The sequence below is a fragment of the Triturus cristatus genome, chromosome 10 (assembly GCF_964204655.1).
Source record: "Triturus cristatus chromosome 10, aTriCri1.1, whole genome shotgun sequence".
Classification (NCBI taxonomy): domain Eukaryota; kingdom Metazoa; phylum Chordata; class Amphibia; order Caudata; family Salamandridae; genus Triturus; species Triturus cristatus.
The window spans coordinates 334,929,027-334,954,291 of NC_140593.1; the positions used below are offsets into that span (position 1 = coordinate 334,929,027).

Genomic DNA, 25,265 nt, shown 5'->3' on the forward strand with positions numbered 1-25,265 from the left:
GGTACAGGGAGGAGCCGCCGATCTGCAGAGTGTAATGAACTTTTGGGGCTGTATGCAGTTAACAGCCATTGAATCAAAGTATAACTTTTATTGTATATCACTCAGTGGGCCAGAAAGAGATTTAAATTTGATTCTCTTGAAAACCGGCAACCAATATAACCCTGCCAAAGATGAAGCGACAAAGTGAAGCTTGGGAATCTTTTAGAGAATGTGGGCTGCAGAATTCTGAATAATTTGAAGGTGCGTTATCATAGACAGGGGGCTTCCCAGGTAGACTGAGTTGCCATAGTCAAGCAGGAAAAGCAGTCGCTTGAGGAATCCAACTCAAAGCCATCTTTAGGGTCCTAAGTAGACCAAAGCCGCAGCCTGCTAACTTCTTAACTTGGACCTCCATGATAAGGTGGCAGTCGATCCAGAAGCCGAGACTTTTTATATTTCCTAAATATTTGGGCCACAATAATTCAGTCCAAAGAGAGAAATTGTTACCGACCACTAAAACCTCAATCTTCTCTCCATTAAGTTTCAATCAGGACATCCAATCTGTGACATCTATGGGGCACGCGTTAAGCTGGGTGGAAAGAGCTGTTGTGTCAGGTGTTAGGGAGATGGTTATCTGAGTATCATCGGCATATGATGCCATTGAAAATCTATGTCCTATTATGATGTTTGAAAGCAGTTGAAAATAGGTATTAGGCAGGGTGGGGCTCAGAGATGAGCCAACAGGGCACCCTGTGGCACTAGGTGTGCATATTCAAGCAAAATTCTTCCTCATAAACCTGATAACTTCTGTTTTTTAGGAATTAGGTTAACCATTTAAGGGCATTGCCAGCTATTCCGGCAGGAAGACCCTTAGTGCTTGGTACACTAATGACCAACTATGGAGTTTGTAGCCAAAGAACGAAGGGCAACCCCTAATAGCGTAATATGGGTAGAGATAAAGGGGAACAATAGAACCAAGCAACAACAGAGTAAACTCTACCCTTGCAATTTAGTGATGTACAGTGTATCATACATAAGGTAAACAGAAAATGACACTCAAGTCAGATTGAAGTATTATGGTATACAAACACTTGAGAACACCCAACTAAATAATACAACTCTTTTATTTATTTCATTTGTTAGTGTCACTTTTTATAGTACATAAATAGAATTTGTTGATTTTTTATACAAAAATGGTCACAATGAACATAACACAAGGTGCATTGTAACAAAATATAAATGAATAAAGGTGTTGAACACACACAGTTAATATCAGAATTTTATACAAAAAGGAATATACCACAGGGAGGAATACAAACAACAGGTTCCCAGACGGGGGAGAAAGGTAAAGGAATATTTTTTGATCAGAACTGCATACACTCAAATTCAAACAGCTCACATTCATACAAAATTATAAAATTCATCCAACAACAGACCAAAAAGACTCTTGTGGGCCCAACTCAAAGCAGTAACATCAGTGATCCCACGATATTCCGATGGTTTTTCTGGATAAATGTCGAAACACTTATGTACCCTAGATAAGTATTATAAGAATTTTATAATTTTGTGGTATATTCCTTTTTGTATAAAATTCTGATATTAACTGTGTGTGTTCAACACCTTTATTCATTTATATTTTGTTACAATGCACCTTGCGTTTTGTTCATTGTGACCATTTTTGTATAAAAAATCAACAAATTCTATTTATGTACTATAAAAAGTGACACTAACAAATGAAATAAATAAAAGAGTTGTATTATTTAGTTGGGTGTTCTCAAGTGTTTGTATACCATAATACTTCAATCTGACTTGGGTGTCATTTTCTGTTTACCTTATGTATGATACACTGTACATCACTAAATTGCAAGGGTAGAGTTTACTCTCTTGTTGCTTGGTTCAACTATGGAGTTTGTGCTACCTGTCAGATGAATGTGTGCACCCCTGCTACACTTTTTGCTGTATGGTGCCATGACGTGCCATGCGACATGCCTGGAGGGTAGGTGGCCAGGAACTGGATGAACATAGTTGTCTATAAGAGATGTACATGACTGCTGAGCGCACACAGGCGGTTACCTTACTTTATAGATCGCTACTGATTCATGCTAAGGAGAAGCTAACTGAACTCCACAAGCAAAGGGCCACAGACACGGGTCTGGCGCTTACAGGCTGGTTCAATGTCCTGATGCACACCTCTTGTACATCCCGAAATGCATGATTCAAAGTGATCCAATACTACTACCAGCATAGGGTTAATGTGACACCTAAACCAAGCCACCTCATATTTCCCAAAGCACACACAGCTTGTCCCGGGTACTTGCTGAAAGGGGTGGACTTTTACTATATGGTATAGGACTGACCTATTATCACGCTTTCCTGGAACACGGTACTGAATCTGATTAACATCTCCAAGGATCAAAACCTGGACAAGTCACCGGTGGTCTGCCTGCTGAGAATGTTTTCCAAATCGACTGCTAAACTAGTAACCACAAAATTCACAGAGCTGGTCCTTATTCTTGTCTGTAGACAAATGTCCATGTCTTGGAAATCACCCACAGGCCCTCCTCTTGAGGCATGGAAACGTGAATTAACTAAATGGCCTGAGTGTAAATGATCCCTGTAGAAATTGAAAGCACAGTGGGGTTTGTGCAGCCCCGAACATACGAAGATGTGGGATATGATTGTGCAAGACTGCACACTAATAGACAATGCTGGGTGATTGATTCTTCCCCCTGACGGAGGCCTTACAGCTGTATTATTCCTTATGGGACCCAGGGTTTAGAGAGCCACGTATTGCTGAGTGTTCAAACTCGGCTAAGGATGGGGGTCAGATTTATGATGGTGCCATGGGCTCTGTCCTTACCCTCTCTCCAAATGACCCTTGGACACTTTCCTGGCCTTCTAACACACCTCAGTGGAAGCCTGTTGCTCTGAGGTTTGTGTTTCACGTTTAACTTTGTTTTCCCCTTCCCCCTTATATATGTCTAATGTTGTTTTTTCCTTTTTGAAGTACCATCATTTAATATTCTATCTTTCCTTATGTATACAATGGAGATGAATCTTTATTGCTAGATTATTTCTCTGGTTCACAATTGCTTTGAACACTATTGTATATCAAGCAAGGGATGTACGTGATCACAAGCCACCCAGTGCGCGAACAACTCACCTGCCCAGCGAGGGGCATGTGTGATCACAAGCCACCCAGTGCGTGTCCATTTCACCTGCCAAGCGAGGGACGTGCTGGTGGGTCATAAGCCACACAGTGCTGAAGACCTCGCCTGCCCAGCAAGGTGCATGCGGGAGTCACAAGCCACCCAGTGCGTGAACATTCCACCTGAGGCACTTCAATAAAATGCCTACAGTCGCACAGCGCAGTAATAATGAAGGCCGGTAGCTTCCGACTCAAGCCTACAGGCCGAACCATTCATGAAACATTCAAGGAGGCAGCGCTAGGCCCTGTTCTAGAGTTTATAAAGTGACTTTTGCCCTTTTAGTTTAGTGTCCCAGCACCTCGTCGTCACCTCATCGGATGGACCGAAGTGCACCATGGGAGGTGAAGAAGGAGCAGGGGGTCAAACCCCTGTCTAGAGACCTCCACCAACCAGTCAAGCAGGCCCGGCTCCTGCAGGCGCTTCAGGGTTAAACAAACAGCCAGGATTCCTGCCATGGAAACAAGGGAAGGGAGGGCCGTAAAATGGAGAAAGGGGAGCGAGGGGCCGTAAAATGGAGAAAGGGGACCGAGCGCGAGGGACATACGCGGGGTGAAAGAGGAAGGGAAGAGAAACTATGGGGGAAGGAGGGGCAGCAGAAGAGCGCTCAGGTTGCAAACGGGGCGAGGCACACACACAGTTTCCCTTGTGGGAGTGAACAGGGGCACCATCTGTTTGCAAGATAATTACAAACAGATGTTGCCAAAGCTCGCTCCCGCAAGGGAAACGCCAAACGTGCACGCGTTGCAATTGAAAGCAATGCAAAGCGTGCACGTTTTTGGGCATAAAAGCTGATCGATTCCAAGAGGTCCCCTCCTATGCAGCGCATGCGAGCTGCGTAGGCGAGACCTAAAAAGGTCTGTGGTAGTGGAAAAGGGATGTTTTTGACTAACTATAACAATTTGGGCAGCACTACCATCTTAATTATAGCCACTCGCCCTGCCATAAAGGGTGGTAGTCTGATACATATATCCACCTGCACTGTAAGTGATGACAAAGCTGGGCCATATTTGCGCTGTATGATCTTATCTCTGTTTCTATGCAAATGGATGCCGAGGTATTTGGTGCCGTACCCAGCCCACTGGAGGGGGGAGTTAGCCTTGGAGGGGCAAGACAGCATCAGGTAAAGGGAATAACTCAGATTTTGCCCAATTGATGCAAAGCCCTGAGAGTTCTCCGTATCCAGCTATTTCTTGCATGAGTGGGGTTAGGTTGGCCAGTGGATGCCTGACTAATAACAGAATGTCATCTGCATATAGGGAAAGCAATAAAGGGCCGTAAGTTAATTGTAGCCCCGGGTGGGAGTGTTGTTCCAAGAGGGCACTATGAAAAGGAGAGGGGACGTCAGGCACCCCTGTCTAGTGCCTCGGTGTATGGGAAAATGAACTGTTAGTACCCCATTCACCCGTAGGCGAGCCGTGGGCTTAGTGTATGAAAGCATAATCAGTGAAAGAAAAGGAGGGGTTATGCCCAGTTTGCAGCTGCTGGCGTGGTCGGGGATACTTTATTAAGTACTGCAAATATGGTTCGGAGGTTTAAAGAGGTCGACCTGTCCGGCACGAAACCGGACTGGGCCGGTGATATAATTTGCTTCATCAATAGAGCTAGCCTAACGGCGAGCACCTTAGCTAATATTTTGTTATCTAGATTAAGTAAGGAAAGTGGTCGATAGGAGATATAGCTGCTGGGGTCTTTTCCTGGTTTTACCAGTACTGTCAGGATCGCTTCTCGAAGTGTAAGCGGTAGCTCGCCTGTAATCAAAGCTTTATTGTATGCTGCAAGGAGTCTCGGGGCTATCTGTTGGTTAAAAGCTTTATAAAAAGCAGTGGTCAGCCCGTCTAACCCAGGGGCCTTGGCTCCGTCCAGGGCTGAAGTGGCTTATGTCACTTCTTCTAATGTCAGTGGTTCACTGAGAACCTCCTGCTGTCCATTCGCCAGCCAAACCATTGCAATTTCTTCAAGTTACGAGGTGATCCCAGGTGAGTTGTCAACCAAACGCGTTTTATACAAAGCCTGGTAGCAATTTTTAAAATCATTCAGAATATTCTCTTTCTCAGTAATTGTCTCTCCTGTGCTCCGCTATGTAGTTTTGTTGCTTGTCTGAGAACAGTAGCTGGCTCAGCATTCGTCCAGGCCATTCTCCCTCCCGTAACGATGGGCACTGGCACATTTGTCCAAATATACCACCTATCTGTCCTCTAGTTCTCAAAACTCCGCCAGCAGATCAGTTCGCTGCTTCAGATGCGTCATGTTATCTACTGCTGGCCTGTGATGCAAATCGTAAAGTGTGTTCTCTCCTCGTTGTAGCTGAGTGTATTTGTCCCATGGAATGCCTGTGCGTTTGGAGATGCAGATTCCGCGAATGTATGCTTTGAAAGCCTCCCATAGGGTGGCTTGTGTAAGCACCGTGCCAGTGTTGATTTCAAAATATTAGTCAATGGTGGTGAGTAGCTAGTTGCGGAATACAGGGTCTTGCAAGGCGCTTTTCTGGAAATGCCAGCTAAATGCTGCCGGTCAGCTGTACAGGATTTCTAATTTCAAGAGGACATGGCTATGGTCAGATAGGGTCTGGGGAGGACCTAGATTTTGGAAACCCATAGGAGGGAACCTGCCGTCATTAACCAGTAGCCTAGTCTAGTCCAGATGTCATGTGGGGGAGGAGTAGAATGTATGGCCAGGTGTATGTGGATGGCATGTACAAAAGGCGTCCAGCAGTGAGTATATATCAGTAATGTATCAAAACACTCGCCTATCCCAGGGTTTATCAGTGGGCTGTGTACTTGTTGAATCTGTCCATAGACAGTGTGGCATGTTGAGATCTCCCCCTACTATGACATGTTCAGTCTCAAAACTGTCCATGTGGGCCAGCAGAACCCGGGAAAAAGTCAGGGTCATCGATATTGGGGGCATATATGTTGAGTAGTAGTAACTTTTTTCTGCCAGGGAGCCTTGTAGCAGTATATAGCGGCTATGTGGGTCAGCGTAATGTGCGTGCTGTAGAAATGGAACACTCCTATGTATTAGTATGCAGGTACCTTGGGAGTACGAGTTATAGCATGAAAAATATCTGGGAGCCCCACTGCTTACCAACGGCCTGCTCCCCTCGGGGGGATAGATGGGTCTCCTGCAGAAAAGCGAGTTTGATGTCATGCCTTTTCAGGTAGGAGAGCACCTGTTTGCCCTTACGTGGGTTATTTATGCCCCGGATATTCAATGATATAGAAGATAGTGTTAAACTTTTAGCCGTCATAAATACAATGTATGGTCTATTATGTGAGGTGAATTAGCTAATAGCATAGTGTAACTGTCTTCGAACAGTACTGTGTAATACAATATTTTGTGACTAATGGCAATTGTCTTGCTAACATATATTAACACAATCCTGCATAACCTTCCCCATCCCATACTAGATTAAATAGCATCTGGCAATTCTTTTCCGTAACTCAACAATACAAATTAACACACAATTCCCCAATACAAAAAGAAGACAGTGGGTGATCACCGTGGGGGCACTGCGGCGATCCAGCTTTCGCGGCCCTTATGAACGGATTTCTAACCACATGGGTCAGTCAACTACCAAATGCAAATAACAACTTCTATTTATTGCCAGTGTCCAGGATATACATTCAAGCAAGAGACAAATGACCCGCAGTGTCGGTTATCTTCACGTCTCACTGGCGCGGGTTTCCGGGGTGGAGCGCTCCAGTTAATCTGTTCCCGAGCTTCCAGATGAGGACCAATGGCTTGAGGGGGATGCAGCTCGGATCTCCTTGCAGAATGCAACAGTGTCTGCAGGTGTGTCCATAATCTTGGTGCAGCCGGTATTCACTACTCTTAGGCGCGCTTGATAGAGCATGGCATGCTTTTTACATCATTACATTTTCACCTATTGTACCGCAGGGGTAAAGTCGAGAAACAGTAAGATTGTAGCACCCTGGTATCTGAGTGGACCCTGTTCCCCAACTAGCCCCATCACAGTGCAGTAGCTCTGTCCCTGTAGTTAATCAAGTGTGCTATGACAAAGCACAATGGTGCACCCTCCAGAGGCTTGAGGCAAAATGAGCGATGTGCTTTTTCGACAGCAAATGTGGTTGAGAAATTAGAGCGATCAAAGATTTTGACAAAAAGTTGTTCCACATATACCCCGGGCACCCCATGTTTGTGGTTTCAGCAATACCTGCAATACGTATATTATTGCGGCATGATCTTGCCTCAAAAGCCTCATTTTTTATGGCCACCTGTTTAAGTATTTGTTCCACCTTTTCCATGCGCTTCAATATTGAGTTGGAGGCATCTTCCAAGTCCGAAATATTATTTTTCCGCCCCTTCTAAGCGCTCTCCCTGGTTATCTAGGCGTTTACCTAATTTGTTGATGCAGCCTGCCAGTGCTTCGAAATGGGCATCCATGACACTGAAGCCAGCCTTAAGTTCCGCCGTTATGGTTGTCATAGTGCTCAAAGAGGCAGTTTCTATGCCTCTGTCTGCAGGTTTATATATCTGAATGTGCTCCGCAGCCTTCTGGGGGTTTAGAATGGTTGAATGGCAGCCTGCGTTGTTTAGGGTCTGTATGGCCCATATCGTGAGTCCAGAGGGGGTTGGTAAGATTTGGTATGTTGATAGTGAAGTTGATACTGTCCCCGCTGTCTAGGTGGATTGGTGACCTAAGTGGCCCTGTAAGTGCCTACATGCGCATTACATGAGCCCCGAAAGAGGGAGACGGGTCACAGGTTACACAAATATGGACCAAATCAGGAAGTTAATCCCCTCTCCCCTCTCCACCGTTCACTCTGTAACCAGTTTATGGCAACCCTGGGCAGTGAACTGTGCTCCGCTCGCGGAGTTTACAGAATTTTCCGCACTCAGTGTTATGCGGAGCTCGCAGAGTTCCGAAAAACTCCAATTCGCATCGCGTAGCGGAATTGTTTTCCTCGCTCGCATTCGTCAATGTCAAGTTGGCGAGCGCGAGCGAGGAAAATCCACCTCCCGACTAGATTTTTCCTTGTTCGTGATCATCAACATAAATTTGGCGAGCATGGAAAATCAATCTCCCAGCGAGATTTCTCAACGCGGGCAGTCAGATTTCTCATTTCCAGTGGTTGCGTATGCTTGCGACCGCTGGCATTGAGAAACTATCCGCCCGCATTGAGAAAGCTGCTGCTCAAGTAAAAATCTACTAGAGTGGCAGAAAAGAAGCAGCGCCTGCTTGCGCTGTGCATTGTGCCATTAGCAATGATTGCGCAGTGCGGACAAGCATCTGGCACTGAAAATCACAACAAAACAGCATTTATCTAAAGCACTCCGCCGCTTGTGGAGCTCCGCAAAGCGTGACAGAGGATTTTTTTGCACTTTGCGGAGTTCCGCCTAGCAGAAATCCGCAAACTCTGCCCAGGCTTAGTTTATGGTGTATGTGGCTTCGTGGCTCCCAGGTGTTGTGCAACCACCTCGGGACACTTAAGAATAATGTGATATGTCAGGTAGCCGGAGGGTCTGCGCGCACTCCTTAGACTTAACACAGGGAGTTGGCCTGGTGCTGCAATAGCAATGTCCACAAACTCAAAGCTATATCAGCGGGTAAATATTGCATGCAGCTCCCCCATTTCTCTGAACACCTATGTGTACATCATATGCACCCTAGGGGGGAGTACAGGCCGCCCAACGTTACTTAATGCTCATGACGTGCTCCTTCCTTCACAGTCCACACCGCACTCGAATCGTGGTGTGCCATGCGCAGGGCTTATCGCCAAGGGAGTCTCCACTTGGCATGGCCTCCGTCACCCCCAGCAACATGAAGCATGCTGGACACGTCCCTGAAGATGTGCGTCAGCCCATGCCCGGGCCCACCCTCCACAGCACACATCTTTGGCAGGCCTCTGCAGTCAGGCAGCGAGGGGACCTCTTCCCTCCCACGCTGCCCCCCCACTCTGCGGCATCCAAAGTCACCAGCAGGATCGACCGAGGGGGAAAATGAAACGGAGTCGGCGCTTCACCCGATGGGATCGGGTGATCCCAGCCTCAGGCTCGCCGGGGTCCCAGTCGCCGCCGGGCCTCCGAAGCTACGTCAGAGACGCTCAGTTTCCACCAGTTGTGCCTGGTGACCGGGCCTCAGTTCCCCCCAGTCTTTTGGCCCCATATCATCACCGGGATCTCTTTCACCACACCGCTATTTATGCGGCGTGTGGAAGACGGGTTATGAGGCAGTTGAAAGCAGATTAGGGCTGCCTCCACCGGAGCCTCACCCAGATGTGGCAATCTTGGCGCCGGTCACGGCCACGGACCCGGCCCCGTAAATAGTATTACTTTACTATTAAATCTACTTGACTGCACTCAAAACTTGTGAAACTTAATTATTTCAAGATCTATAATACTATATCATAGGGGTTGCAATGGCTGTTCTTTTCACCAGTACTAGACACATAATCTGTAGATAATGATGGACTGGGAGCTAAATGCATCCACAGAAAATATGCTCACACGAACCTCATTTTGTACTTACTGAATTTGACCATCACAAGGAATATTTGGCCAGTGGTTAAATTATATATTTGTCTAAAATAAATTTGTATGTATTTCCTCAAAACTGGTTGTCATGCTGGGTATCTGGTGATCAAATCATTCGATTCACCCCTAAAAGCAGTCCCCTGGAGCTCAGCCTACTTGAGGTATTCCCTGTGTCCCATGTGGCCAGTCTAATCCTGCCTATAGAAAGCTACTCCTGTGACCTTTCCCTAAGCCGTCTCTAATTTCTGGGCTTCTGGAAATGCTTTCAGGATATATGTCTTATGCGCATCCTCTGCTTGTTTCCTTTACATGTAAGAAGTCATCGGCACCAATCAGGCACATACCTTTTATAAACACCCCAAAAAGAAAAAGTTTAAAAGTTGTCCCTCAGACTTGGGGTCCTTTGGATGAGGGCCATGGCTTATAAATAATATTGTGTCTGGAACAAAACAAGAGTCACATCCACCATTCTACATTTGTTTTATGTTTCAAGATTGCAGTGTGTCGAAACGATAACTACAGGTGTTATACTGATAGCTTAAGAAGCTTGGTTTATTGCCTTTACTAATGCTTTTTTTATCAAACAAATGTCTCCACAGAGACCCAGTCAAACCAGACAGCGTTTAATTACCTTTCTACTAAAATATTGAATCATTACAACCACAAAGCTAAGAAGCCTTGGCAAAAACCAATAGGTCTCACCCCTTAAGAAACACTATGTAGACATACTGGCTTTGTTAATGCTTTTTGCCAATGCTGCAGGAGCTGAGGGAAGGAGGGGGGGAGAAGCAATGAGGAGTGGGGTCAATGGGTTTAACACACAAAAAAATTGGCCTGTGGTAGAAGCACTCATATCAGTGTGGGGGGATAGGGGCAACACAGAAATCTGAATGGGAGAGAAAATGAGAGAGCAAGCAGCACACAAGAGACTGAACAAAAAATATTGGCACGCCAATGGAGTGGTAGAAGAATAGAAAATATTGCTCCTGAATGCGAACAGTGGAAGGACACAAGTCATCCAATCAGAACACAGTAAGAGTGAAATGCTCTAGAGACGAAACAAGCAAAGAATAGTGAGGAAGTGAGTGTAGTGTCTTGAGAATTAGAAATGATGGAACCCTTTTGGCTCCTGATGTACTCCGTACAACTGTGACATGTTAAAGCGGAATGAAATGAAGGCTAGTTTAGAATGCTGAGTTTGCAGTTACATGCAGACGAATAAAGACGTGTAATACTAAGTACCATGTGAGGTGTAGTCATTGGTGGGCACCCAGGCTAGGGAGGACATTACAACGAGGAAAGCCATTGAATAAGAAGAACGGACATGAGATAAATAAGAAAGCCACCCAATCAAGAGCAAGGGGCTGACCCAAATCCTTGTATATGCATATGTTGCAATGTATTCGAGACAATACATCTTCGACAATACAGCTAATGCGGTCTCTAAGGGAAACCTACAAATTTATTTAAAAAATGTAAACATGCAATAACAAACATTTACAATGTTTGCAGTATTTAAATACGTCAAAGCATCCCTTATTGTTTGGATAAAGAGTTCTATACACGTTTATGGCTGTAGACTTGCTTCCTTCAATACAAATAATACATGCAAACGTTTTTCACCCCTTTTCCACATTCTCTCTAATTCGTGTTCGTTATACCATTGGCACCTAACATGAGCTAAAGATAAACACACCCCTCCGCCTTTTAAAATGTAAATTCAACCATCAAACTTCATATTTTAGAGATTTTGTTAGACATATCAAATGCGTACATTAAATGTTCCTAAAATAATTCATGAAACTAATTTACCTGTATTCCAGGGCCAGCCTTTTCAATGCCAACTTAAATTGGGCAGATATTACCCAGCTAATTTCAGGGTATTGCAATTCGAGCCGCATTTCAGCTGATCTTCACTGTCATCACAGACCTCAACCTTTGGGTCTTCAGGTTTTGGGGCATGCCTGGATTGCACCTCATCTGGTTATTTCTTTTCTGCCTGAAGTCCTTATGGTTCAGTTGCTCGTCATGTACTTTTATTGTCAGCCAATGGGTGACCCACCCATTGGCTGACAATAAAAGTACATGCTGGTTCCAGTGGCATTGCAGGGATGTCATGCATTGATCCAAATACAAGCAAGAGACATTGGTCTCCTCGAAGCCAGCTGGATTTGAAAAAAGAATGATATAAATATGGGTGAAATAGGCCCCTCAGGCCCCTGGGTCCTGCTTACCCTGAACCTGGTACTATCAGTTGTGTACCAGAAAAGGTGGAAGCAGGACCCTGGCTGATCTGAACTAACGTTCACAACTATCCTGAAAAGTTGTTGTCTTCCCATTTATTCCTATTTTACAATACTCAGCCATTTGATGTATCCATGCATCTCTCAGTTCTCCAATGTGCTGTTTGCAAATTATATACATGACCTGTGGTAGAAAGGAGGGGCTGAATCCAAATAAATACAATGAAACCCGTAGGTCTGGAGAAAAGAGATGATCCGATACCTTAAGTTTGTCTACTCAAAGAAGGACGTTCGCTATGGTCATGTCTGGGGAGGGGGCCATGGTCTCCAATCACCGCACAGGTTCTTCCAAGTATAAAGGTATTTCCTATATTGACCCTCACTTATCCACTCCATCTCATCCTTGCTCCAAACCTGTACCCCGTCAACCTATGGCTGCCACACTCCCGTCCCCCATACTTCTCCTTTACTTCTCCTGTAACTCCTTCTTTACCTATATTGGAGCCCTCTTCAGTACAGCGCATGGTTACATTTTAGGTAGATTTGTGCTTTACGTAACCTCAGACATACAGCTCCCTGCCTCTTTGAGTGCAGAGTGGTGCAGCATATGTTGCTTTGCAGAAAGGAAACGCGGAAGCTGGTGAAGAATGCCGGATCTCTTTAGTGGTTCGCACTCTGCATTACATATTAGCTTCGAAAGGAAAACAAATACAAAAAGACTGCTTGGCACAGTAAAATAACTCAAATGAATTTGTGTAGCATGTGATTTTGAGTTTCACCTAAAGGTACTTTAAAGTAGTGCCTTGAGGTGCAGCGTTATGTTGAGGTCCCTGAATATGGACTCCTTGGCAAGTTACCAGGGGATAATAAACTGTCTTGTTGCTAGACACTTCCACTAGCACAGCAAATGTAAAAAGTAGAAAAAAGGCATTGGCAAAACCAACATGTCTGGTTTTAATGTGGTAATGCATGCAAACAGCATCAGCATGGTGTTTGCACATTAAAGCCAGACTTATTGGCTTCACAAATTCATGTCATAGAGATTTTAGCCAAAAAAAATTACATTAAGAGTCAGATGTCTTCCAATTACGTTGAAACAAAGAAAGTGCACATACGGTGTACCAATGCGTATACCAGACACTATGCAGACGAGGGAATCGTCATAGGGCCTCCACTTGCAGTTGGAGAAATTGTGACCAAGAGGATGCAATGTGGACATGTGGGAAAATTCATATCTTTTAGAAAAGACTGTCTAATTGATGAAGGATGCAGTGGCAATATTGGGGCCCTTGTTTGCTTTTGCAACGGTAACCTGCGCAATCAAAACGCAGCATTTTTATACTCCAAAGTGACTGGTACCAAATTGATAAAAAAAAAAAGGTAGCCACACAGTTAGCTTTATCTCTGATAAGGAAATCACAAGAGGTTGAGAAACCTGCAACACGGTCAATCAATATGTGTCAGCTGAATGGTGAATTGCCATGTTTTAGACCACATTCATGTGGTCAATCAAATTGAATACGAGAGTGGAGCTGAGCCCAGCAGCAATAGCGTCTTAGTGATGCCACGGAAAGCCTTTTTTTTAAATTATTTTCCAAGACAGTCTTTGAGGGCAGTGGTGGCAGGTAAAAGGGTGCACCGTGTATCCAAAGCAAATGGTGGAAGATGCTGCTATTTTGCTTCTCCTGTCGCTCTTTTACTACTTGCCGATCAAGGCCATATCACTCCTGAAAGTGACCAGGAATCATTCAACGGTCATGGCACATATCTACAGTATTTTAGCAAGACCCCACAGGCATATTCCAAAAATTCATTCAAAGGTTTACTTGCCCCTAGATTGTATTAACTCGTCTAACATAACAATACCCAACCACATCAAAATAGCAACCCTCCAAGAAAAGGTGCATTTAGCTTTTCTTACCTCCAATAATGGCTGAGCTTCTGTTGACTCCATCCAGGACTTGTCCTTCATTGTTTGGAAAGCTGGCACTGGCTACAAAAAGCACATGGGACATTGAAGTTACTCTCATAGCGTATGGTAGAATTATATGGTATTTTGGGCGAGACATGGCAATGAGTTGCATGTTCATTCACCCTGATTTTTGTTATCATATATTTACTCTACTTTGTTTTTAAGTGCACATATATCTCTATCTGTAGATTGGAGTAATGGAGCTAGAAACTGGAAGGTCACTAGTACCAAGATCTATTCAATGATCTTTTCCTGAGACTGATTCACAACACTGCTAAATCTGCACCCCACCCACCTTGAACAAATAAGGCACGAGGGGTTAGTCATTCTCCCTCAGGTAAACCATATACAGTCTTGACTGCTCATCCCTGGCTACCCATCCTGGCAAAGCCACTTGGTAAGTTCCACTTTCCATCGCAGACCACATCTCCACTATTATGGTTAGCGGGGAACACCAGCACTCCCTTCTTTGATAGTGCTTGGATGTCATTGACATTGTAAGGATTCTGGGAAAAGCATGATCAGTAGACCTACAAAGAGGCTAATAGGGGCGTCTCATGTTGCTGGCAGCCAATAAGAATGGATTGGTCATGCTATGAAAATGTCTTGAACATGTGCAAAGCATGTACACACAACAGTAAAAGACTCTCTGGATTCCTGGAAACAAACTGAAAATGAAGTAAAACTAATAAGTGTATTTTGCTTATCTGAGGAAAAATTGTGTCTTGGTATGGTATGGACTGGTGCATGTACCTGTCCATAAAGACAGACAATACCCTTCACATTGCACAGTATGGAGGTGAGCAAAAAAAGTGACAGGTGGAGGTGCCCAAGGTACATAACAGCCTTATCTGAGTGCAAATATTATTTTGTCTCCATTGGGGCATCTAACCATTTCTTGCTGTTCACCCAATGATCTCTCCTTCAATTTCCTGTTTCACATTTTAAATCTTCTGTGTAGTTCTTCTTCCTCCCCACTGTATGTCTTAATTCTCCCTTTCGTCATTGCCCCTTTCCCAATTCTCGACTCCTCTTCCACTACTCTCTTGCTCTCCCCAAACAAAAATATTGTACGAGTCATCTAGGAACAATACATTTATGGATCAAGTTCTCTAGAATGTTTTATCTTATTTTCTAGTCACCTCTCTTTCTACCTTATGAACATCAGCAGACTAGCTTCAAAATGACATTAGCCTCTGAAGCGCTTGCTTGATCGGTCCGATATCACTTGTAATTCTGGCAGACAGAGCCAATAGAACCCAAGCAGCAGCGAGCAGTGGTACCAATGAACATCCATAAACCTTGTAACTGGACTGAAACTTATTGTACGGTGAAAAATCTCCTTTTGCCAGATGACAGCATTTAAACTGTGCTTACCTACAGAATTGTGCCAATACAGAGAGTGTGTGCATGGTGAGGGTGACATGTAATAGTAATCTCTCATGTACCAATGTAGGGATCCTTTGAAAAAATCGCATTTGTAGACTGGCTAAATGCAAAAACTAGGAGGCAAACCTCTATGATCACTGTGCGATGATACATCCATCCATTACACACGACATGCTCATTACTCACTGACAACATTTGGGGTGTGCGATCAACAATTAAAATGCAGACAGGCTAATCAGCGCTTGTTTCGACATATTTATCTAATACTGGCATTTAGCCTGTTTCTAGTGCTGGACTGTTGGAAAATGAGGAGCTAGACAATTTAATCAAGGGAAATTCTTGGTAAAAACCTAAGTCAATGGAAAGACTGTCAAAACATGGCTACCCCGTAACTCCATTTTAAGATCAAGTTTTTTGAAGCAATATCTCTCAGTGTTCTGATCCTGCTAAAAACAGACACACTCGGAGCTCTGAGCCAGGAAACACACAGCCTTGGAATTGTCTTCGTCTTCTCTGACTGATGTCAAGACGCTGAGCTCTGGCTGATAATGATGTGTCCCCCCTGAGCCAGTTCTGAGAGTACCCAGAGAGCTTCAATTATATGTCCTGGCGAGAAAATCAGGTCATTATTTACGATGGGCCGTGGCGTGTAATAACGTCCATTTCTGATGTGAATTACGGCTACTGTACTTTAGTGTCATTCCACCGCCGTCTCAGCACAGCTGGAGTACTTTTACGAGAAAGCAGTTTTAAGCTTGATTTATCTTCTTAACTACGTAACGAGTCTGTTAAAATTGATTGCAGTTTTGGACGTCTCTGCGCCTATGACGCTTTCCAGGCGCTATGGGTCTTTTGGACTACATTCACTGCACTGCCCAAATAGTAATGCACTGCTTAGGAATTACAAGAGTACAAAAGAAAAGGAATGATACATTTATCATCAACACTTTTCAAATTTTAAAATCAGCAGTCAACACGGAAAATAGCGTTTTTAGCCGAGCCACTTTTTACAGTTATGATGTAAACAAAAAAAAAACTGTTGGAAACAAACAATGCTTGTAGTGTGAATAGTGTCTATGTACGAAAGTGCTGTTTTCTAAATCAGACATAGAACACTACTTGTCACAGTGCCCGCATTCAATCAGACTTATGGGGGCAAGTCACAAAAATAAAGTAGTGTATCGCACCCGTAAAGGTACTCCTTCACATGAGTGCAGGTTTACTATTGTTTGGTATTCACAAACATACCCAGTAGTATACATGAAAATTTGCACCGGGTACAGATTTCCAGGGACTGTCAAATGTCTCCTGGGAATGTCATGTCAGGCTCGCATTCCCTCAGGGCATAATTCTACAGTGCGTAGATTAGGCACTGGGAAAAGGGTTTTATTGACCACAAAAAAAGGAACCCCATGGTCTACAACAAACAGAACAAGACCTAGTAATGGTTCAGTGTCCTTTTTAAAGGACGGTTTCCCTCACCCACCTAAAGGTGGCATGCTTCATCATAGGGTAACCTCCACGCATGGGGAAACCTCTGAGAGGGAGGAGCTCTGGGATGTTTTAGGAAGATGTGGGGTGAGAGAAGCAGAGTAAAATAAATGAAAATGTGATGTCTTCAACTAGCTCCAGGGTCCGCAAAAGACTTTATTAGTGTGTCTCTGGCCCAGGATTAAAAACCAAGCTAGAACAAGAAGGAATTCAACCTGCTTGAAGGTGATGTCAATAGTGGGTCGACATGTTTCAGCCTATTACCCTCAAAAGACAAGTAGTGGCTTTCTTCGGGACGTGTTCTTGAAGCTTATGCGTGGTATTATGCTCATGTACAGGAAAGTGATAAATAAAAAACACACAGTGATACAAAACCAGTGGTCTTTGTAACAGTCCATGTTATTGGAGATCCACTGGTGATTTCACCCGCAATCATCTGGCATCCCACCTCTACTTTTACCCTGGCGTGGTGCTCAAGGAGTCATCATCACCTTGAATCTGTAATTTTGTGCCACTCGCCACACCACAGAGAAGGCATGAAGTAAACAAAAAAAAGTTGGAAAATAAATAATGCTCACAATGTGAATAGTGCCTGTTTACAACAGTACTGTTTTCTGAGTCAAACATAGAACACGGCTTCTCATAGTGCCCAGATTCCCTCAGACTTATGGGGGCAATTCACAAAAATAGTTTATTGCACCATAAAAGTACTCCTTCAAATGTGTGCAGGCTTACTATTTTTGGGTATTTGCAAACATTCCCAGTAGAATGCCTGGGAAGTTGCACCAGATACAGTTTTTCAGGGACTGTCACATGTCTCCTGGGAATGTCATATCAGGCTCGCATTCTCTCAGAGCATAATTCTACAAAGCGTGAATTAGGCACTGGGGAAATAGTGCCTGCTGTGCAAATGTGCATTTTTTCATAATGTTCTCCACTGGAAAGTCATTTCCCCCCATTGAGAAACCTTTTGGCCTACATCTGCTCCATGTTTTTGAGGGGACTCGTTCCCCTTCCCATCCTCAGAGAAAACAATGCACAATTTTGGGGGCATTTACAAAGTTACAAGGCTTGGTGTTCAGTGTTCTGCCCATGCATTGGCGCAAGTACACCATAATTCTAACCAGACTCTCTGCTCCCCTTCCGTGCCAAAGTTCTTAAGAAGGCCATCAACCACCATTTTAGCAAACACCTGGAAAGAAACAAGCTGCTGTATGCCTTCTAATCTGGGTTCAGCATCAACCACAGCACCAAGACCGCCCTGATCATGGATAGCAATGACATCAGAACCCTCCTCAATCGGGAAGAAACAGCGGCCCTGATCCTCCTTGTCCTCTCAACAGCTTTTAATTCTGTATCCCACCACACACTCATCAAGAGACTTCACCACATCGGAATCCAGGGATATCCCCTCAAATGGATCACATCCTTCCTCACAAGACAAAACCAGAGAATATGCCTACCTTCCTTCATCTCAGAACCTAAGAGCATCATCTGTGGTTTCCCTCAAGGTTCATCTCTCAGCCCCACACTGTTCAACACCTACATGATGTCCCTGGCCAACATCATCAGAACCTATGGCCACAACATCATATCCTATGCAGGCCACACCCAGCTCATCCAATCGCTGTCTGAAGGCCCCTCCACTGCTAGGACCAACTTCCACAACTGCATGACGAGCGCTGCCAACTGGATGAAGACCAACAACCGAAGTGCTGATTTTTGGGAACAACGCCTCCCCATTAAACAGCACCTGGTGGCACTCCGAACGCGGACCACAACGACAGACCACACTCGCAACCCTGGCATCAACCTGGACATCAAACTCAACATGAAGTGCCAGATCAACGTGGTGTCCTCCGTTTGCTTTGACACACTCCACATGCTCCGAAAGATCTTCAGATGGCTCTCCGCAGACAGCAGGAAAACCATCACTCAAGTCCTAGTCACCAGGCTAAAGCACTCCACGCAGAGATCACCATCCAACTTCTGAAGAGACTCCAGATGATACAGAACTCAGTGGACAGTCTCATCCTCTACTTCCTGAGATGGCCCACATCACCCCCACCTCCAGAATCTCCTCTGGCTCGCTATTCAGAAAGTATGCCAATTCATGAATCTGACACACACCTTAAAGGCCCTCCATGACCAAGGACCAGCAAATATATACCACCACCTGAACTTACACACACCTTCCAGATACCTGCGCTCTGCTTCCCTCGCCCACACTCCGCGCACCTGCCAAAATCACAGTGGAGAACGATCCTTCTACCTCACCACCTAATCCTGGAAGGATCATCCACTCCACCCTCCAAACAACTTCCTTGCTCACAGAGTTTAGAAAAGACCTCAAGAACGGTCTCTTCGACTGATCCCAGCATGAACCTAGCACCTGGATATTCTCGTGGGGGATTTGCAGCGTTCTACATATCCAAGTCGATTGATTTTATTGCAGCAGAGAAATTCACTATAGTAAACCTATTCATGTCTGTCAGGATTCCTATTGTGAATTTATGGAGGCATTAGAGGCCATAAGCATACATTTACGGCCAAACATTCCTTGTGAATTGCCCCTATGATCTTTATGATACCAAGATTTAAAATGAGCCCTGCTCCTGATATTACCCAGCAACTCAAAAAGATGAGGGGTGGAATGCTGATCAATGTCAAACATTCAGCCTATTACTGAGATCTGGGCATAAATCCATCATTGTTTTGCTCACCATGCCATTCCACTTTGTACCCATCCGATATGCAAATCAGTCTTAACCCTGCTCCCCATGGGAACAGTCCAGCCCAAACCACCAGCCAGGTCTCCTCAGGACCGGAAACAAACTCCCTAGGACCGGCTTTGGGGTATTATCCTTCATCAGCTAGGCTAGCTTGAATCCAATGGCATAGTGAGCACGGGACCCATGTCTGGCCACACCCGCCTTACCTGGGGTGACTATTGCAACACAAAAAGATGATTGTCGGAATACTGATCATTGTCAAACATTCATCCCCAGTAGTGAGATCTAGACCTAAATCTGTCGTATTTTTTGTTCACCATGCCATTCCAGTTTGGAACCAGCCACACGCAAATCAGTCTTGGCCCTGCTCCCCATTGGAACAGTCCAGTCCAAACCTCAAGGACCTAGACTGAAAATAAGCATCCTGGGGCCGGTTGCATAGGGCTAGGTTCAAACTGGGGTTGCATGGTGGGCAAAAAAATGATGGATATAACCCAGATTTGTGGCTAGGGGTAAATATTTGACACTCAGCAGGGAGATTAGCAGACCTTGTGCCCCAGTCCTGCTCAGATTTTATTGTGGGGTCCCAGACCTCCCTTCTTCTAGTTCATTTCCAGAAACCAAATTTAGTTTAGGGTCTGGGTCTTTGAATTTTATGTTGGGGTTCTGCTTCTTTTAAAGTGTACACCTTTCTCTCACTTCTTCCTCGTGAAAGGCTCTCTGTCACAACAGGAGAGACTGTGCAGGAGATAGTCCCACAACACAGGCTAATGCAGTGACTAGAGATCCAACCTGGATGCAAGCCACAGTGATATGTGCATCAAAAGGTTAATCACCGGATCCCAGCCCTATTCTTTAGGATTCCCTTATCAGTCCAATCTACTTCCCGAGATGTCCCAGGCCCCTTTATTGTGTTCTCTCACTAAATCAAAGAACACCTTTTGAAGTGTACAGGGGGAGTCTCTCATTGCCTTCTCCAGTGTGTTCCATCCAGCTCACACAAATGCAGCAAGACACAAATCTGTCTGGGGAGATGCCTCAACTCCTGATGTCTTCATCAGACAGGCCTGGGCTTCCCAAAATGAAACTCAGCGCCCTTCACGTAGCGTACCATTGCAGGTACACTGGCACTCAGTGTATGGACACAGCACACACCCTATTCAGTAATGTTGCCTTGATGCATTGCGCCCTCACAGACACACAAATTCAGCACACACATTTGTTCTGTGCCCTGTTCAGTATTGTAGCCTTTCTCTGTTGTGTCATGGTGTCCTACTTGCAAACACAGACACTGCCAGTACATACATTCATGCTACACTCTCTAGACAAACCTTTCATGTATTGTACTGTTCTCAACTACACATACAACCAGCACATGCTTCCACTGTACTCACACTGTACAGCAAAACATCTCATGTAATGTATTCCTCAAGGCATACACACACTTAGTGCATGCACTCACCATGTAGGTACTGCACAGCACTGCTCTATACCTGTTTATACCCTTTCCAGCAACACATACAGCCAGCGCACAGAATCATCACTGCTGTGCAGCATTTTAGGCCATGGGTGAGTTAAGCACACAGCAGCGGAACTTTAAAAAGGTGAGTGAGCATGTAGGCCTCACTCCAGTGAAACTGGGTAAAAAGGACCTATTCACTCCTACTGATCACTACACAGAATGCTGCGACCACCGCACTCGTGCTGCTTAACTCCTGGTGAAGGCAGTCACCTTCCACCACTATGAGGGTAGTGATTTGGGGGGCTCTCCTAGTCCAACAAGACCACATCCAAGAGACAAGCCTATGTCATGGTGCACATGCATGATCAGTCTTTGTCTAAACAACAAAAATCAGCGTTACAGACAACAGTAAAGTCGGGCACTCAGGGCGGGGGTACACGTCCTTTACCATGCACAAGACTTTTCTTTCCCAACAGCACATTTAATGGGTGGTGCGAGATTTCAGTTTGCAAACTGTTCTTCCCATGCAAATTTCTCCAGAAATTCCTAGAGGGGTTTGCACAGGGACAATCCCAGGCTAGTATTCTAAAAACAGGCACAAACATTGTATGCAGTCGGCCATGGATTAATCTAGTTTTCTTTAGGAAGGAGATACCATCTGTCCCTAAATTGCTTACATTGGCATCTGTAAATCTGTGTTCTAACCCTGGAGTCAGCCGGGGACAAAATAAGTACACTTTTGGCAAATCGCAATCTCTGTGCCAGAAGTCTTCAAACGTTTTTGCTCTGAGCCACCCTAAGCAAAATGTTAGGAAGTCGGGCCCCTTCCAAAACTTTATAGCAAGGATTACGGGAGCGGGAGGGATAGGGCTGCATGCAGGAGGTGGGGTTTATGAGATGATTTCAGGAATACTTTTTCTATAGCTCATAAACCACACTAAAAATGAGACTTATAAATTAGCAAATGCATCAAACAAAACATGAATTGTCCCAAAAATACTGCTCCCCATAATTAGGGTGTTGTGAACCCCTCACACTCTTGGACCCCAATGCAACTACACCTGCTGCATTAATGATAACAGCAGTCCTGAGTAGCAGGCTATCTCCTCTGAATCTTTCAATTCTTCCCTGACCGTCACTCCGATTTTGAATCAGGCTCTCTGTCTCTTTCAGAAAAAATAGAGCTCCCACATGTTGTCTACTTTTTTTCTGCAGCAGTGCCCTCGGTCCTAATGCTAGAATGGAAAATAAGCTCCCAAGCCCCTTTTTTTAAAGCTAGACAGTGATAATTGTGATGCAGTGGGCCCCTCAAATCCCTGGGCCCCAGTTCTAATGCATCTACTTAATTAATGATAACCAGCAGTGGCCACTTACACACTAATGAATGGCCCTTTTTAAAGAAAAAAATGGAAAAAAGGCCATTTATATTACCACATTTGCTACATAATCCATCATCTGCTGCATATCCAGTTCTTCGGTGCTGTAAACTAGTACTTACAGAAATTCTATTCTGAGGGGCAAATTTATGGTACCTTCGATAATTCTGCTTGTGCGTTATAGTAAAACAATGCATTCTTGTTGCACACTTATGTATTTAAGTGAACCTGGTTCTATGTATGTTGCTGTTTATTTTGCTACACAATTCACTTCTTTGGTGGTCCTCTTCCATGTTTAGGTCTCGCCAGGCGTAGGCTGCGCACATGCGCAGTCTCGCTGGCGAGATTTAATGATTTGGGGTATTTTGTGTAAAGGGCATTAAGCCTTGCCCCTCTTTTCCATTGGCTGGCGTCCCCGTTTATGCTAAATGGTGGCCAGCCATTGGAAAAGAGTTGGTAGTGACGTTTTTGTTCTGCTTTTTGAGCCGTCTCGTTTGGACGGGTTTGTCTGCCTTCCTTGCATCGTAAAAGGTTTCTTATCTTTATGGGCCAAACACATGGCCCCATAAAGATAAGAAACCTTTTACTAAAGAAGGAAAGCAGGCGAGGCCGTCCAAGTCCACGTCACAACCACGTCACAAAAACATCCTGGTCAGCACCATTACATGCCCTGGTGTCTCAGACCAAGCCTTCTAAAGGTGTCCCTCCTCCCCACTTTAGGTCACAGGCGACCTACACCTAAGGTAAGGAATCTCTCTTGAAGCAGCACCGACAGCCAGTACATAACTGTACCCAGTCAGATTAACAAATACTATCACCTGAAAAAGCACAACCGCCACAGAGTTTTCTAGACTTTTAACATGCAAGCGCTATATCATGCAACCCGCTATGTAAAATGTAGACAACAACCAACACGATGCAGAATAATCGAGAATATTCAACACAGCTAGTGACCAACGTCACTGCTTCTCGTGCTTCACCTCTGGATGTGGACTCGCAGTTTCGAAACTGTTGACTCGAACAATTCTCCTCAGCTGGCTGCCAAAAAACATCCAAGTGACGCAACCACTGGAAAGGGAAGTTTGAGGGGCACACTATGGCCTACATAAACACCGATGCAAGGACGGGGGCAGAGGGGCAAAACGCCCTAGGCACCGTACTCCTAGAGCAATATTTTATGTCTAGGTGTTTAAGAGCATGGGAGAACTGCACGCCTGTAGCGGTGCGTCCGAAAAAGGACATCCCTGTGAGTGGCGGGTAACGAGGTGGTGCCGGCCCCACGGGTGAGAGAGGCAGGCCATGCAGGTGTGTGGCAGCGACCCTGCGGAGATTGGGGCACATCTTAAATTAGCTGTGGTAGCGCTGGTGTAACTGGGAAGGGCGCCAACTCATAGCACACACTTGCTTCAGGGACAAGTCCGTGGTGGTGGCCGGAAGTCTCTCAGGGAGGTGTCACACCCATTATAGCATGCCCAGTAGAGGCTCTGGCTGTGTCAAAAGGAAGGGACCACGGACAGTGTGCTTTGAGATGGCAGAAAAGCATAAAAAAATGGAATGCACAATACTTCTTTGAACCTAAAGGAGCAGGCGAGAAGGAGGCAAGTGTACATCCTACTAGATTAAAGGGGTGTATGAGGGGACAGGAAAAAAGAACGGAGACCCTAGATACCATCCAGAGGAACAGAAGGCTGCAGACGCTAGGAGGGCAGGTATTGATATTATATGACCCGGCAGTAGATCCTAAATGTCTTCATCACAGGTTTCGGTGGAAACAAGAGTTCAATTCTGATAAAATCACATTTCCTCTCATCCACAAACATGCACACTACATACAAATCTTATCTACTATATATATATTAAATTATTTTTTATGACAACACAGGTCTTGATACTTCTCTACTGTACAGCTCATTTGCTCACGTTAAGCATAGGGATCTCATATTTTCATTTTGAAACATTATTCAATTATATTTATACAGGCCATTTTATTTAAAACTGTGGCTAGTGGATAATGCTTTTGAAGACATATGCAATACTCCCCACATCCCCCGGCGCCTGAGAATCACTAATCGGCGACACAGTTATAGTCACCTTTTGCAGTGCTCATTTGCATGAGTTAATGATGAAAGCATCGCAACCCTAAAACATGATCAACAGATTCAGAGTCTGCGCATACTCCTTTTCCCAGACCTTTGTAATAGGACGTATGCCGGGAGGAAGAAACCGCTGTAAACTCGAAAGGAACTCTGTGAACTATGCTATTAGGTTCTCTCTTTGTCTCTGGCCTGTCTAAGAGCGGTACAGGGGGAACAAAAATGCATATGTTTTCTCGGATGGAAGAAGCCCATTAATTTCTAGATAACATCAAGAATGAAGAGGGCAAAATGGCTTAGGGTGCAGACGCAAGCTCTATTTTGGAGAGGTGCAAAACTGGCCCCAGTAACAACAAGCATTGGCATAGCCAATAGGTCTTGCCTTTTGGACCTTATAAGTGTTTAGCCATGCAACACTTGATGTTGCACCAAGGATACTGTGCTGGATAACTAAACACTTCGAAGGTCCCAAAGGCGAGACCTATTGGCTATGCCAATGCTTGTTTTGAAATATGTTGTGCGTGGATTCAGCAGCTGTTTAGCAGCTGTTTAGTCTCCCAAACCTACTTTGGGACCGGGTCACTTCCATTAGTAAGGGGCTTTTTTGCACCTTCTCCTGACTCGAATATTTCATTGCACCGATCCAGCCTGCCTGTCCCTGGACCAAGCCTGCCTTCCTTCCATTCATTCCTTCCACCATTCTCCTTTTACTTTCTGTTGTTCTTTCCCCGGTTTCTTAGTGCCATTTGATGAGCTTGTCCCCTATGACTAATACCTCTTCCTCTGACTGCATCTCTTTCCCAGTGCCCAACCTGCTGCAGAAG

General features: G+C 44.8%; 1 protein-coding gene across 1 annotated transcript in view; it reads right to left on the reverse strand.

Annotated features, from left to right (window-relative positions):
- CNTNAP2 (contactin associated protein 2) overlaps window positions 1–25,265 on the reverse strand; it is a 2,761,105-nt gene that overhangs the window by 23,364 nt on the left and 2,712,476 nt on the right. Inside the window, exon 23 of the mRNA XM_085631546.1 lies at window positions 13,848–13,919. Within this exon, the coding sequence (XP_085487672.1) occupies window positions 13,848–13,919 (72 nt within the window). The remainder of the gene's footprint in view (window positions 1–13,847; window positions 13,920–25,265) is intronic.